Source organism: Dinoponera quadriceps, unplaced genomic scaffold, assembly GCF_001313825.1.
Source record: "Dinoponera quadriceps isolate SergipeBrazil2010 unplaced genomic scaffold, ASM131382v1 scaffold46, whole genome shotgun sequence".
NCBI lineage: Eukaryota > Metazoa > Arthropoda > Insecta > Hymenoptera > Formicidae > Dinoponera > Dinoponera quadriceps.
In genome coordinates this window covers 572,743-590,042 of record NW_014554488.1, presented here as the reverse complement: position 1 = coordinate 590,042, position 17,300 = coordinate 572,743, and the positions used below count along the sequence as shown (strand labels likewise).

Genomic DNA, 17,300 nt, shown 5'->3' with positions numbered 1-17,300 from the left:
TCCCATTATCTCTATTAGATCAGCTGACGCATTAATACAGCATTAATAAAAAGTAATACTTTCGTATTTATTATGTATATACGTTTACCTCAATTGTATTTCAAATTAACATTTATTATTTAGATAATGAAATAAATATATAAGGAGGGAGCATAATTTTGCTTGACACGTACTAAATTTATGAATGGCTTCCTTGACACTAAAAATATGATACTGCTGATCTCTTCAAAGCTCCATTGACCGTAAAATTTTTCTCTTATCAAGGAACATGATAAACTTCATTTGTTTTTGCTCGTTTTAAACAATCAAAGACGTACCTCTTGCCACTGCGATCTCCGCAGCTTCTCTATCTGGTCGAAGAGGTCGTTCACTTGCACCACCTGCAGCATCACCATGTCCCAGAAGCCGGCCAGGTCCTCGTTCGTCGTCGGGAATTCTTCATCCGGTACCTGATTCTGCAATTGTATTATCACAAACGTTAACCGAGACGCGAGATCAGAGTACGACGAGCGGAAGGTAACCACTTACAATGTTCTTCTGGCACAGTCCCTCGAATTGCTGCATCTTCTGAGAAGCCAACAGTCTAGCTTTGCCCGCGGCTGATCTCAGTTTGCCAGCCGCCTCTTCGGGAAGCGCAATGGTGTCGCCGCTGGCTAATTCGGCCTCGGCAGATGCAGCCAACGAGAGCAGCCTGTCCGTTTCCTGCTTCAATAACTGACAACACACCGGAGGAATGTGTCCTTTATTGTGGGCGAGGGAATGATTCACGCGTGTTCTTTGATCCGAACTACCTTCATGAAGTAATGTCCATCCTTCTCCTCGACTACTTTTTCCGCTTCCTGTTTCGCAATGTTCGTCGAGCTGGGTTCCAACACGGGTAGCACCACCTTCGCCGCGGCCGGCTGCTGGTCGGGTATGCTCGCGGTGTCGCTCTCGACGATCACCGGGATTCTCCTCACCACACTGTTCTGCGTGGGGTTCTTCGGATCGACCTTCCGGGTCACCGGTATTACCCTAAAAGAGCCCGATTATCGTCGAAAGAGAAGAAAGAAAGACGTCTTTCACGAACGCTCACCTCTGTAAAGGCTTGATGATCTGTTCCGTACCGTCGGTAGGCTTTCTGGTGCTGACAACAGGAAGCTGCGCCCGGAATTCCGGGCGCAGGTGCCGCAGCACCGGCAGGTTCTTCAACGACTCGTCTGTGTTCGCATTGTCGGTCGAAATGTTGTTATTATTACTGGATTTATTGGAACTACTGTCGCTGGTGGCGTTCAGCTTAGCGGTGCTGCGTTTGAAGAAGAAACCCTGCGCTAAAGCACCTGGTCCGTACAGCCGCTCCACCCGCTGCTGGATAAAGGACTTCTCGCTGCTGGACGAGATGTTCAACGCTTGGCTCTCGACTTCAGTCGTCAAACCGTTTAGAATATTAGCGTCGCTAAACGAGACTGCAAGAAAGAAATTAGGAAAGAGATTAGGAGCGAAATTAGAAGCAAGTTGGGATTTTATGACGTCCTCCTTACTGATACCCTGCTGCTTGGGAGAGGAGAAACCCGCCGGAAAGGACTGCTGGCCGCAGGACATCATCGGCGACATTCCGGGGCTTTGCTTGCTAATGGAAGTGCTGCTCCTGATAGGACTGAGGTCGGGAAATGTTGTGTGCAACGACACCCCTTTGTCGACTTCCGAATAGTCCTGGCATATCGTGATCGAGCTTCTGCTCTCTACGTACGTCTCGACCTTGCACTCCTCCTTCATGCCGTTCGCGAATCCGTTTTGCCGGTCCATCGCTAACGGCGATATCGAGTGGCTCTTAGGCGGATGACACTGCGACGGAACACTGAGATTCTCGTTGGATCTGCAATTTTTAGATATTCGCTCAGTGCGTTCTTTTTTTTGTGATGTCAGCTCTTAAGTTATCAGTTAGTATCCGTAAACCCGAATAAATAATCGAGATAGTAGAGCAGTACTTGTAACCCTGGATAACCAAGTAATTGGGTAGTATTTTGTAAGCCCGTTCGAGGGATACACAAATAGTAGTATCCGTGAGTTTGGATGGGGAGCTGCTGGATATATAAATAATATCTATGAATACCTGGTATCCGGGTAGTACCTGCTAATTTAGATACCTATACGAATAGTATCAACGAATTTGGATCCGAGTAGCCGGTAGACGATATAGAAATACTCGGTTGACAATATTGGTAAAAACTACCAGTGTAGCATAAGTCTCACTTGAAACCTGCAGGACTAGTGTCCCTCGTGATCAACCTGGCGCCGGGGCTGCTGTCCCTCGAGCGGAATCCTTCCCTCAGCTTGCTGTCGTACCTGGTGATACCCGAATAACCGCTGATACTACACGCCAGACCCAGGTAACTAGGCTTCTTCGCCGTCAGCTGTTCGGGACCATTGCTGACGTTCAGCTTCTCATCCGGGCTGAGATGCGACTTCTGCAGCGTCTCGCTGCTGCCGTTCGCCAAGTTCTCCGGTTCACCGTTGCACGACAAGTTCAGGCTGTGCAGAGTCTTCTCGGACACCGAGTCCACAGTGTTCTCTGAAAGGAGAATTGCGGTCTGACGCGTTTACTTCGTCAAGTTCCTCCAACTTCGTTATTTCAATCGACGCATTTCAAGATTTCACAGATCGCACGGCTCAGCACACACACTTTGGGCACCGTTTCGTCGCAGCAATAATTCATCGATTCAACACGTCCCCATCAACTCCTGCGAGCGAGCCAACTGTGCTCTTCGTCGGAGAGACATTCACCTTCGACGAAGAGCACCAACGCACGCGTTAAACTATTCACATCGTTGACGCGACCTTATTTTCCGCACTGACTGGTCCAACGCGAAGAAGGGAGAAGTCCGGAAAATCGACTCGGTGGATTCTGCGATCGACTGGCTAGTGGACCCTCTCGCGAGGAATGACGATGAAGAGAAGAGGCGTCGCACTCGGGCTAAATCCGATCGGCATCTCGAGCAGGCAAAAAGCGCGAGGAGGAGGTAATGGCGGAGAGACCCCACCGGGGCCGACCTTGGGGCCGTGGATCGTCGGAAATTCGCTCGGCTGAAGATCACGGAGGAGCCGAGATTAAGAAGAAGCTTCTCTCCGAAGAGCTGGTTGGTCTTCAATTTCGAGACGGTCTTAGAATAATTGGGAGAATTGACTCGAGAGATAATCCCACGTTCCTTCCTCACCGCGTCTACAATCTTTTTCTGCTGAACGATCTCCGCGCTTGAGAGACGCGTCTAATCGTTCCCTCGCGAAGAAAATTCCCCGCCAGGAACGACCCTTCCGGCCGGAACGTTATTATCGCACCGAGGTTCTCTCTTGTCCAAATTATTCTACGACGAGTTTAGCGGAATCGCAATTTTCCTCGTGGGTATCCAGAGTCGAAATTCTAGTTCTGCATTAAGTCTATTTAATTATACATCAAGTCTTCCAAGTCCTCCTTTGATGCTACAAATGGGAATTTACTTTCACTTGGAGACTTAATGTAGAATTAGTGTAAACTTGCTGTAGGACCAAAATTTCAATTCGGAATGTATCGTGCTCAAGGGCTTACAATTTATCGAGCATGAGTTCTTCGTAATAATCGCACGTTCGTGTGAACGATTTTTTGGGGAAAAATTTGGTACATTAAAACTGGCAATTATCAAAGCGTTAGTATTCTTAAACAAGCGCTATCTTGGCTTTTGGCAAATTTACGAATTTGACAATTACAAGATTTTTCTCAAAATTAATCCTGAGAGTAACACCTGAGGTAACATCCGCGACGCATCGTAGGTCTATCACGAAAAAAATGGTAAAAATCGTGGTTTTTGTGTCTTCTTACGTCTAAAGTTTATTACCAATTGTTATTTATGGCTTTTGTAGATTAATTGGAAATTTCATTGGATCAGCCTGATAGATAATAGCAATGGTTACATAGATTTCTTTTTGTGAATAATACACGGGGAAAAATAAGTTTGCTGTTGTAGCGAAATCATCGTTGCGACAGCGAAAACATTTATTTGGCATAACAAGATTGGCGAATTATTCGCGTGATGAAAGCAAAACCTGTTTTGTGTTGCCAAGATGGAAAAAATTTTGCTAAGTGAATTAGGATACATTAATTTGCTGTTAGAACAAAATAGTGTTTTCCCGTATTTATTAATTTGTTCTCACAGCCAAAATAATTAGTAGATTCAGCAAAATAATCGAGCGATTAATACACTGATAGAAAATGATAATTGGTTCCGGCGCCTATCTGATAGTAGTAGCGTCTAAGGTTATTATCACTCACACTATATTAATACTTATGAGAAAACTAGTTCTCTTGACTATTTTTGTGATTAAAGGATATGTTCGGCGCCGAAACTATAATTTCGTATCAGTGTGTTCTTATCAAGTCGTTTTATTGTCCACATAGTAACCGACAGATTTGGTTGCATAAAATTGGTCGAATTATTTTTCTCCGCGCAGGACTGATGTATCAGGGACTTGGGAATTTTCCGGACGCCTGGGTTGCTACCCAGGCGATCTTTCGCAATAATGTCGGTGGTATAGCCAACCTGATCGGTCGGACGCGGAGCGGTCGACGTCCAGGCTGCAGCTGCCGATACTCTCCTGACTGGTCATGTTAGGGTGATGATGCCTGGCGGCGATCTTGTGATCCGGGTCGAGGCGGTGATAGTTGAGAGGCTGGACGGCTAGGGAGAGCGGTCTGTTACGTCGATGAGAGCGGATGCCGGGTACCGACGACGTCACCGTCGCGGTGCTGGGGTCGTCGACGTCGTCCAAGCCCGCCACCTCACCGCACGGCTGCCCGCTTCCTCGCCGGTCCTCGCGGTCCTCGTGCACACTGCGCAAGCAGCGCGCGTTCTCATCCCCGTTCGAGCTCGGCTCGCGAATTTCTACCGCGCCTCTCTTCCTCGCGGAAAACCGCGACGAGGAGTATCTAACCGCCAGTTGCGGATACTGAGGAATGCTCTGCATAACGGGGATTCTCAAGCCGCCCCCCCCCCTCCCACGCAGGTGGGAAAAACGTTACGTCGTAATTTACGCTGTGAATTTCTCGCTGAGATTTCAATTTTAATTTTAAGGAGGTTGCAAGGCTCAGTATCGTATATTCAGTGGCGCATCAAAGGAGCGTACTACTCGCATAAGTTTACTATTTATGAAATTCCTATACTTTTACTTCACTATTTAAATGATAAATGTTAATAAAGGCTTGAAACCAAATTTAGGTAAATATATATGCACAATATTACAAATACGAAAAGATTTTTTTCCACACGGAGAAAAAGATTTCTTCGGGTTGAAATTTCTTTAATTGAAACAAACTTGTCTCTTGGAACGGAGCAAATAAACGGATGTTTGATTCAACAAATAGGATCGTGTGGTTTTTCAAATAATAAATATCTTTACGTCAAATAACATATTTCATTCAATTTTATTTCAGCTCTCGGATGGCCAATTTTTTTTGTAATTGCGCGAGCAGTTCGATAATATTTCAATGCAAGTGATGCAAGTTTCATCGAATTCTCATCAACTCATAACCCGCCTTACAACCACCCCCCCCCCCTTAACTGAAATTTGAATTAATTTCCCACTGAAGTTTGGCATGCCCAGCAAATTGGTTTGCTTTTTCTTTCTTTCAGACATTCTGCGCGCCTCGAAGCGGGAAGGAAGCGACGCGGAATTAGTGTCCACCAGCGACAAGATTCTTTCTGGCCCGTGACACACATACAATGTAACGGCGATCGATAAGGATATCTTCTTGCTTTCTGCCGTATCTAACGTATCACCGGAGGAGAATAACGTGAACAACGGGAACTGGTGCCACTCGGGGGAGTCCGGCCGACCAACCTCCGATTTCTCGTCGGAGCGGCTGGACATCGCTGAGAAAGATCTGGCAACGTGTACAATAACGCGACATGGCTGTCTCGAGGCAGAAGACGGCAGAAATAGATTTTACAACAGCATTGTGAGGGAGTGGGTGCTGAAATTGATCGCGAAGTGGCACCGAACTCCCTGCGTACCGACGAGAGCAATGGAAGGTGCAGCCGACAAGCATAAACCTCGCATACAATCAGAATCAGTGCAAGCGGGTGCATCGCGGAATCTGTGCGATCAGACTGCATGCAGTGGAGTTTCTTTTTCGCTCTGACATCGGCGGTTTAAAATTCACGACAGGCGGTCTTCAGCACGAAATTTTAGTTCTACATTAAGTCTTCTCAAAAATCTTCTATTGTGATCTTCCCGTTTTTCTTCACTCGAAGACTTAATTAATTGAACCAAGTAGACGTAATGTAAGACCAAAATTTCGACTCGGAAGGAGACGCATATCGGCTGGCGTCCGCTGACAATTGTCGCAAAATTGTTTACAAAAAATCAAATATGTTATCACGAGAAAATTGTCGACCTAAGGTCGTAAAGAGATCCAATGCACGGAACTAAACGAAATAATAAAGAGGACTTGTATACAAATATCGTGCATAAAATGATTTAATGTCGATATTGATTGTTACAATAATATGTCCACCTATGAATAAATTATTGTATATTAAAATTATATATGTATAATTCATGTATGTGTGTATCAGCGAAATATAATTTATAGTGGGCGACACTTTCACGAGAATTACACATTGAGACGATCTTTGAGCCGGAACAGATTCCAAGTTGCACTCGCGCGTGTAAAATGATATATACGGCACTCGTAACAGATCGAAGAAACAAATCGCGCAGGTAGGTAGGTAGATAGGTAGGTAGGTAGGTAGGTAGGTAGGTAGGTAGAGTTGTACAATGTCGTTTACGATGCAGAAATCGGCGCTGACATAATTGCAAGTTAACGGTTAAGGTGCATACAGGGTGTGCAGGTGTGCGACCAAACAGCATTAAAGTGTGCAAGGTGGACTAATCATGCTCGTTCGCGAGTGCTGATGATAAGCGCGTGTGTGCGCGCATATGTGTGATTTTCGTGAACCTGACCTTTAAAAAATCCACTTTTCAATACGAGATACTCGAATCGAAATTTTACTTCTACATAAAGTCTTTATTTGGCTCTGCATTAAGTCTTCAATAAGTCTTCTATTATGCTGCTTTGATGCTACAATTATGGGGAATTATTTCCATTTTCTGCATTTAAAGACTTAATATAGAATTTAAAATCCCCCCGGAAGGTTTAAATTCCCTTTGTAACATCAAAAAAGCTCTATTAGTACTCCTTCGATGCTACAATTGGGAAATTACTTCCGTTTTCTTCACTTGAAGACTTAATGTACAACTAATAGACTTAATGCGGAACTCAAATTTCGACTCGGTATCTTGTTCACGTAAACGTGTTTGCAGCAATAAACCTTTCGGTGGTTCCAATCATTGAAAACACAACGTATGAAAAAATGGTTCGACTTTAGGATTGAAAAAATTTGCTTCAGACATCTCAGAACGGTGGCGCGCGCGTGCGCGAAGAAACTAGCTCGTTCCGGCGGGAGAAAAAATTTCACACGATTTCTCGTTTCCGACGTTGTGACTTGCTAATAACTGCAATCAGGAATCTTAATTACACATTTATCGCGTGGCATTGTGCCGTTAATGTCTCGATGGGACCTATTCGCGTCTTAATCGTGAAACGTATAAACAAGCGTTCGTGCCACGTATTAATAGGATGTTAATTTTTCATCACCTGGAAACTTCACACATATGCAAATGCCTTTCTTTCTCTTCTTTCTCTGCCTACCTGCGCCGCCAATGTTTCCAGAGGAGGAACTTTGAGATATTCTTTTTCACCACCGGATTCACCGTGTAAGTGCCGCTTTCAATTTTCAAAGGCATCTTCACTCGCGCGTCTTACCTCGAATTGCAATCGCGACCGATTCGCGATGTATCGATCGGAGGATGATGATCCGCGACTGTCATAGGGGATGATATTGCACGCGCATCGGTTCCGCTCGCGTTATCGAAACATGATACCGAGCGTGGTCATTTGCTCATCTTTACATACATATAATACAATTCCGTTGGTGTAACTGAATTTTCCGTTGCACGGAGACCAGACGAAAATCCGACTGTAGGAACCGGAAAATTCCTGTAGGAGGTTTCTACTCAGTCAATCGTTGCTTCAGTTGCCTCGCTTTAAGGTAGTTGTAGCTCTGAGTGGCCCATCAAGGTGGCCACTCTAGTATTTATTAAATAAAATTACGTTCCTATACATTTATTTCATTATGATACATTCTAAACGATAAATGTTAATTTGAAACGAAGTTGAGGTAGACATATGTACACAATATTACAAAAATACTATTTTTTTTATTTTTCTTATTAATGCTATTATTAATTGATCTAATAGAGATGTACAGATAATAGAAAGGAGTATTATAAGTGTTTAAGTTAAATATAGAAAGAGGTGTACAGTGTTTAAGTGTATATGTATTTAGAGTATTACTATAAGTTATGAATTTTATACCGCATCTTCAAAATAAAATGACCAACAATTCTAAAATTTTCCTACTTATAATAATTTATAATTGCTATATCAGTCCTTAATATCATAGTAGTTTCTCATTAAATGTTTAGAAGAAATTAAAAATAAAAACAAGGAACACATATAAAAAGTGTCAAATTTCAGTTTCAAAAATAAAACAAAGTTGCATAAATACATCAGCTTGATATCACATCTTGACTTCTATATAATTTTTTGTTCTACTTAGGTTGTGAATATCTAAGCTTTTCGGATGGTTCGTTTTCTAATTGCGCCAATAATTAGGTCACACTTAAATCTATANAAAAAAAAAAATAACTCATTTCATGCTACTACTACCTTAATGTAGCTGAATGTTCGAACAAACGTTCTCAGTCACGGTAACAGAGATATCACTTTTCATCGTCGAATTTTCATTTCTCATCATCGACTTTTCATCTGATCTCTATTCTGCTGCAGAAACGATCTTCTTTTTTTACAACTTTCTCTCTCTCTCTCTCTCTCTCTCTTCTTTGGATTTACAGCGAAGCGCCATGCGCAAACTGGAAATGACAATATCTCCTTCTCCCTCACCCTTCTCTTTCCTTCCGATAGAATTACGTTACCGACACTTCCTTTTTACAACTGTTGCGAGCTATGTGCTCGCAGCCAAGTCGATCGGAAAGAGTGTATCTCCTCCGGTCTCGCCGATTTACTTATTCTCGTCGCGCGACAGAGGAATCTTTTTTTCCTTTTGCCGTGCCCTTTGTCGCGGCCGCGGTGCTCGCGAGAGCACGTTTCTCGGATGAATAGTCACGGAGGACTGGCGCGTTCTCTCTCTTTCTCCGCGGCGCATCCTCCTTCTCGCTCTCCTCTCTTTTCTCCTGCTCATCGAATCGCCTTTACCGCGCCCGTTCTTCTTCTCTCTCCCCCGAGTCGAGGGTATTTTTGGAACACTCAAAAAACCACGATGGCACACTGGTGCCGCTTCTCTCGCTCTTTACGCGTGAACGAAGGGCGGCACGGATTTGTTGAAGGGGATGTACACGTGCCCGGCACGCGCCTCGAGTTCGGCTGAATCTATCTGACGATGATCAACCAAACGAGTTTTCATTGAAGGAAACCAAATTTCCATTTCTCGCGAACGACATTAAGCATTCCGGTTTAGTAAACATTTTTCGATTTTCTAGTTTTCACATGGCATACTGCCTCTAGGCAAATACCTCTAGGAAAGTTGTATTAGAAGGTGATGCGGATCTTCAGTCTTCCGAAACGACCGGAAATCGAAGAGGAAGAACTTGTACAGTTTCGATTTTACGTACGGACGAGCGGATAAGTGGTGTGTAAGCCACCGTTCTGTCATCGTAGTCTTTTACGGACCGTTAATCCGTAAGCACTTTTATGGCCTGCGTAATAGTTTCTCTTTCCATGTGGGGTTGTACAACGTCTGTCTGACACCTTCTCAGCGACTCGACATGACAACTTCCTCCGAGGGAAAAAGCGCGGCGATCCCCAATACGAATATCTTTCGAATAGAACGAATCGCGAATTCGCGACGAAGAAATTGAATTTACGACCACACTTCGAATCTCGAACAAAGCCTCTTCAGTCGGATCTTGAAGATCGCTTGTGAGAAGGGACGGTCGCGAACATTCCGGCGATCTTGTGAGAAAATTATTTTTCGGTTTACAATAGAATAAAATCCTGCAAGAGCAACAATTAACCTGCCACTCGAATAGTCCTAAAATGCCAAAAACAAAAAAAAATAAATAGAAGTTTATATAGGGGAGTTGATGCTGATGATGAATTTCAAATGTAATACATTTTTTGTCCTAAACTCAAAATAACAGCTAATACAGTAGTAGATTTTTAATGGAATTTAATGTTAGTTTGCAATAAATGTAAAAGTTTTTTAAACTACCTAAATATTATATTTAAGTATTTAGTATAGAAACATAATAGATGGAAAAATGTGTGTGTTTTATCCATTTCGAGGATAATGCAGCGAACGGTGAGGACACGCTTATTTTACCCAAGATGATTCCCGCAAACAGACGCTCGCGAGACAAGCCGATGACGTTCTCCGAGATCTTCCGGAAGAAGCAAGGGTTTCTCTCTCTCTCTCTCTCTCTCTCGTCATTATTCTATTTTAGTGCGCAGTCGGCTGAAAATTTACGGGCTCAGTAATCGAAACCGACAAGGCCCGGGATGTCGTCGATGAGGAAGAAGCCCGCGGCTTTTCTCCGCTCCGGCACCCAGCATCCCGGGATGTCAGCGGCTTCTCTCACGCGCGAACTCTAATGACCTGACCCGACCTGAAGCAGTCGAAACGCGTCCAATCTTTTGGATTTATCATCGGGAACGAAGCGAACAAACGCCGCGTTGAAATCAATACCGCGATCTTTATTGTATCATTAATCTTGATCGCTTTATTTTCTACGCCGAAAAACAGTCCCGTTCAAGTCGGTCGAGTGGAGTTAACTAATCGACGACTCGTACATATTGTGTACGTCGTAATCGGCACAGATCGGGAAGCAGTTCTGTCGTGCGTGATCTGGACGCAAAGTGCCGTTTGTTCTCCATGGTTTCTCGGCTTGTCTCGTCAGCGAGTACATTGACACGAGGTTTCCCGCACTCGCAGCGAAGCCGGGAAAACGTTTATTTCTGCGAGTCCGCCGCGCGGAAAAGCGGAGCGAAATCAAGAGATCTCGACCGGTGGTAATAATAAATTATTTCGGTGAAATAAGAGAAATTCTTTAGAAAAAGAGAAGAAACGGTACTCGCTCCATTATCACGCAATAATTTCCGGACGCTCGGCGAACGTCCTCGAGCGAACGTTCACTCGTTGTCGCGTGAATATGGAGCCGAACGTCTCGGTCGAGAGCTCGCAAGGTATATTAAGTTACGAAATGAACGGTAAATTGTGGGGAGACCAACCGAAAATAGAGCCCTTGTATGTCGCGACTAGACGCGCGCCGTTTCGAATATATGTTGAGAGACGTTGGTTTTCCGTCATGTCTCCGACGAAGAGAACGCAAGCGTTTGCAAAAAAATACCGCGAAGTACGCTTCTCGCAGCGGAAGCGAGTCACGGGCTCGTGACGATGAGATTTCCCGCCGATGAGGAATTCCACTCCACCTTCTGAAAATCATCGGAGGACGGGCGTCGCCAGTATTCAGGGGTAAGTGACACCGGGTGAACTCTCCCGCGTCTATATATAAACGAAAATAAAGCAGAGTGACATTTCAACTATTCTCTCTCTTTGCACGACAAGCCAAAGGAGAGGCGGCGAAGAAGAACGAGGGGAACGACGATCGTCTGAGAAAAATTGTGTCAGCTAAATCAAGAGACGTCTGTCTCCCTCTCTCTCTCTCTCCAAGATATGACTTCTCTCCCACCCTCGATTCAATTGACCCGACGCGAATTTCGGACGTCGTCGATCGGCTGCGATGCGAGTTCTTATGCCGAAGCTGCAATAACGGTCCTGCGGAAGTAACTATGCAAACGACTCTTCCGGCCGGTGCGTCCTGCTCTGGGAACGACGTGCGACGTTCGGATGTCACGGACAACGAGCGACGATGTTCAGTCGCGAGCACGAGAAATTTCCCGGTGCGCAATTTGGCGATCCGCCAAAAATTCTGGTTTATTCAGTGTTTGAGCTTTTCCATGTGATTAGAAGGAGACCCTCTTCGCGAAGTCTTTTCCATGTGATTAGAGCGAAGCTCGCTGACGCGACTGAGTGAATGTCGCGATTTTAAAAAATGTTGTTTTACTTCAGAGTGAATCATGTTGTTTGGTAAAATAAAAAAAAAAATATATATATAAACAATATTATTTAGAGGAAATAATATTTGGCTCCCACAATAAAAAGAAATTGATTTCATAATATATTAAATATTGTTCCACTGAAATAAAGAAGTTCTTTAATATTTTTTTAACATGTTACTTTTTTCAAATAATTTATTGCTTGTAACAATTAGCGTAATATTTGGATGAAAATACAAAAGAAATATGTTATTTGACATAAAGATATTTATTGTTTGAGAAAGCAACCTTGTTTGTTGAATCAAACATTCGTTTGTTTGCTTCATTCCAAAAAGACAAATATGCTTATTATATTAAAGAAGATTTTATTAAATCCAAATAAATGTTTTCCTCTGTGTATGCGACTAGCTGCGCGAAATGCGTTTGTTCGCATGATGGATCGTTTCGAAGGCTTCAAGGTCGGCTTTAGTTTTTCCAAGTAGAATCACACGCTTTTCTCGACACAAATCGATCGGCTTCTTTCTACGTCCTTTCTTTTAGACGAGACAGAAGTGAAGGAAGTGTACGTTGAACATACATCGCTTTTATCCACATGACTCAACGTATATGAATAAAAATGAAGCCGACGTCCTGCGCGGCGACGAACGTCGGACGAATCGCGAATGCGCGACGCCGACGAAAAACATTCCAATGTCGTCGTTGACTCACAATGAGCCTCGGCAATTATTCTCTCTGTCGAAGAAAGATCGTGCGAGACTGGAGTAGATCGCGAGCATATTTCGCCGAGGAAAACGCGACCGATCGGAGTGCAAAACGGGCGCGTGCTTTTTAATTTGCTGATGATCGAAGAAAATTGACGACTTGAGTGGAAATTGTACTTGAAAAATATACATAAAAAAATATGTACTGAATTCAAATGAATATTATTTGTTTCAAATATATATCCGCAAGTTTATCATAACTTCATCATAAGTATTAAATATATTCTGAATTCTGGTAAGTTTAGTATTTCAATTAAGAATTATGTTATAATGTAAGCACGCACGAGGCATATTTAATGAATACGTTGTTATGTACATCTCTATCCATATCTTTGGTCAAAGTAGCGCATAAAGTTTTTTTTATTTCCTTACGACTGGTATGTGACATATAAAACGGGTAAATATGCGTGAGATTGTGTACATCTGTGCCGTTCTATAGTGTCACATTATATGTGCGCAATTGTGTACGTTTGCCCTTTTATCGGTGTTGCTCTATAATATATATATCGAGAAAAAGATTTCTTTGGCATACGTTTATTTGACTTGGGTTTGTTTAGTACGAACAGCAAAATTTAATATCAAATATCATTTTATTTTTAATATCAAATGTCGTATTATCATTTCGTTTGAATTAAAATATTGTTGTTTCACTAAACTATGTTGTTTGATAAAAAAAGCTAACATTATTTAGAAGAAATAATATTTTTCAATAAAAAAATATTTCATTATACATTAAATATTGTTCCACTAAAAAAGAAAAGTTCTGTAATTTTTTTCTAACATATATAGTGTTACTTATTTCAAATCGTTTGTGGTAATTATTGTAATGTTTAGATGAAAATATAAAAAAAATGTGTCATGTTTAACGTCAAAATATTTATTATTTGAGAAACCAAACAATCCTGTTTGTTGAATCAAACATTTGTTTGTTCCATTCCAAAAGACAAATTTGTTTCAATGAAAGAAATTTTATTAAATCCATAGAAATTTTTTTCTCTGTACGGCAATATTAACTCGAATCATAAATAACTTTCGCCTCTCTCTCTCTCTCTCTCTCCCTCTCTTTTCCCATTTTGCTCTTAATCTATCTTCGTACGAAATATTTCACGACAGAGCATATGTGTATATTCGTCATTATCAATAATGACTCGCATTCCCCCAATTGATGGGGGCGACTGGGCGATTCTTTCCACGAGTATCCGGCAAAGAATCGATATATTCGCAGTATCTTCGTCGGCGGTTATTTATGATTCGACCCAATATTAAAGACAGTGCAATACGAGCGTGTTTGTCAAGTGAGCGACAATGCGGGATGATTCGTTAACATTCATTAAAATATATATATATATATCTTTCTCTCCGCGGTATCGCATGCTTGTAATAGTGTGCCAGAATTTTCGCGCTTCTGCGCCTCATGTCCCAATAGTGTGCAATTCAGCGTGCGTGCGTGACGTTCCGGAATGCAGACGCGAAATAAATCGCGTCCGCTATTCCGGAGCAACTCACGATCGATTGTCCCTCTTCCTTTTTTCATTTTTAAATGGTACAACGTTATGAAACGAATTTCCACAGAGACGCGTTCTCGCCTCTCGTACCCGATGAACGCTCGTAGGAAGGACAATGATAGGATGCCCCGGGAAAGAGACGTACGGTTGCGAATCTGCCCCCTTCCTCTTGTGGCACATCGCGACGGCAAAAAAAAGGGGGAAAAGGGAAACGGATTTCCGAAAAAGGGAGAGCACGGGACGGCCTCTCGTGCTTTCTAGCGCGCACGCGTTCGCCCACATACGCGAAAGCGATAAATTATGCGAGGAGGCGGAAAGCTGACGAAGGGAGGAAGGAGGGGGCACCATAAAAGAACCTGTTACGTTCTGGATATTGGCGGGAGTGCGTACGTAAAATCAGCTGCATTGCGCGTTGGGGGGAGAGGGGGGAGAGGGCAGGAAGTTATCCTTGCCTCTTATACGCGAAGCGCGTCGTCGACATGATCGACACAATGCGAGCTGGCGAAGAAATAAACGCTAACAGGGTCACCGGGGTAACCCTCGGTGCGGTTAATGGCACCACCGTTACACAATAAATAAGTGCGGACTTGCGAGCCGACGCGACTGCTCCGAAGAGATGAGTAGACTTTAAGATCCTTCTATTGTATGAATTTGAAGATATCAATATAAAACTGATTCTTGAATAACAAGAATATGACATTTTTAATGGAATCTATATGAAATATTTTGATGTAAAAACTATCTTCATACGATTTTATATCTTCTTGCTTATACAGGACGTCTTTTTGCCAAGCGCTCGTATGAAAGTAGAACGTGTTAAACTAAGCAGAAAAGTCATGTACCATCTTGCAAAATTTGCAATTTACAGGTAATAAGGAATTAATTATTTTTTATGAGCTAATGAACGCACAGAAAGCGATAGACTGTACTTTATATAAAAAAAAAAAAAATGGCTTATTTCTGAAGATCTTCTTCAGAAGTAAAGAAAAATATACTGAAATCGATTGACACAAACGACTGTCAAACAACTGAGCGTCCAAAATGGCTGAAATTTTCGCAAATATTTTTCAAAGCCTGTACGATTGTAGTACCAAAATGATTTTGACGAGTAACGCCATTTTCATTTGAGGCTCAAAACTTTTCAGACTACTCTCGTATATATGAAAATACGAGGTTTGAATTTTGACATTAATTTTCCTTCGTGTATCAGATGCCAATTTCACACATCTGTTGGATTAACCGTAAAGGGTTAAACTTCTCGATACAATCTCATAACAAGCGAATTAACGCCTGCGAGATCAGAAAGTAAGACAGATCCCGTCTGTCGAGAACCGGAATCGAAAGAGCAGATTGATCGACGTCTGCTCAACGATTCATCACAAAACAAGGGAAGTGATGAGCGGGTAACGCGTTGAATAATAAACAGCCGGTCTTAATCGGCGAATTCGAGCCGAGAAACGGCAATATCGACCGTATCGTCACCACTGGAAATCGCTGAGTCCACACCGCTAACCGAGCGAAAAAGGACGAATAAATAATACAGTCGTGTGTACGCGTGCGTGGTTGTATATCTCACTTCCTCCGCGTACTCGCGAGACGCGCGTAACGGTTCGCGCGTACGGTCGCATTAATCGACATACCGCGAACTTCAACGACGCTTTAACGGCGCGACTGACAGTTCAGCGAGCAAAGTGGCGCAATCATTAAACTCGCCACTCGCTCGGAGGAGTGTTCCGTCGACGAGGGACCAGGGGAGAAAGGATAATGACCCACCTCATCGTGGCAAATGCGATTACCGATTAGGAATCCCTCCCCTCTTCTATCGCGAGAGCGTTCTTTTTCCCAACGACGCGTCGATCATCATCTCCGACACGTTGATTGCCGCGCTAATTTCCGCCGATTGTGCAAAAACCTCGCCGATAATTGAATTATACTGAAGATACGGTGAATAAACGTGATTCGGAATATACGTATCTTTCGGTTTGTTTCGTTGGCTCCCCTTTCTCTTTCTCGCATATAAATCTTCTCAGACTTTCCCATGCACATAGGAGGAAGAATAATTTTGCCATTGTTGCAAAACCACATTATTAAAAGAAAAACATTTGGTATTTGTAATTATAAGCATCATAGTGAAAGAATCACAGTCAGGAAAACCAATTTTATAGTAAGTGTTACTATAGTGTTAACGGTAAAGTTACATATATATGTTGTTATAATATTCTGCACAAATCTTTTTGCAGTCAAATTTTTCGTTGTCATAGCAATTTACTACGCCAGCAAAATATTTTTCTTCATGTATATACTTTATAGCACGCAAGTGTGTTAAATGCAAATACTTACATTTCGCAACTAGAATTCAGAATTATTTCGGAAAATCCCACGAAATTTTTCACGTGGCCAATCTGGCAGACGCAATTAATGACATTTTATACACAACCGATGACACTACCATTGCTGCGACATTCAACGTGTCAAGCGCTACGCTCCTGTGAGGACTGATTTAAAAGCCCTCGTCGCACGGACGTGTTGTGAGGATCGCAAATTGCTGATTAGAATTCGACCAATCGGACGACCTCGATCACGGGATCACGTTGCTCTCGATTGGCTGAGTTATAACTTGCACTTCACGATCTCTTTGCACAAACTCGGGGCTCTCGAGAGAAGCTCGGATTTTCGATGCGGAAATATACGATATAGCCGCGACAACTGTTGTCTCTCACCTGCGGGCTGAAGAATCCTCGATTTGAAAATTCAAGATCATGTGGAAGATATATAAAAATATCACAGCCGGAAGTGTCCTGAGAAACGAACTAATGAATCGATCTCGAA

At 42.8% G+C, this 17,300-nt stretch overlaps 1 protein-coding gene across 12 annotated transcripts in view; it reads right to left on the bottom strand.

Moving 5' to 3' along the window:
• Nucleotides 1-17,300, bottom strand: part of LOC106750827 — a 35,748-nt gene that overhangs the window by 2,115 nt on the left and 16,333 nt on the right. For 10 of the 12 annotated variants that reach the window (XM_014631474.1, XM_014631431.1, XM_014631448.1 and 7 more), the window contains 6 exons: nt 4,551-4,840; nt 2,233-2,551; nt 1,076-1,855; nt 792-1,014; nt 529-714; nt 318-455 (listed from right to left, as the gene is read on the bottom strand). In XM_014631474.1, the coding sequence (XP_014486960.1) occupies nt 318-455; nt 529-714; nt 792-1,014; nt 1,076-1,855; nt 2,233-2,551; nt 4,551-4,840 (1,936 nt within the window). The remainder of the gene's footprint in view (nt 1-317; nt 456-528; nt 715-791; nt 1,015-1,075; nt 1,856-2,232; nt 2,552-4,550; nt 4,841-17,300) is intronic. The other 2 variants (XM_014631490.1, XM_014631482.1) reach the window with 2 other exon arrangements.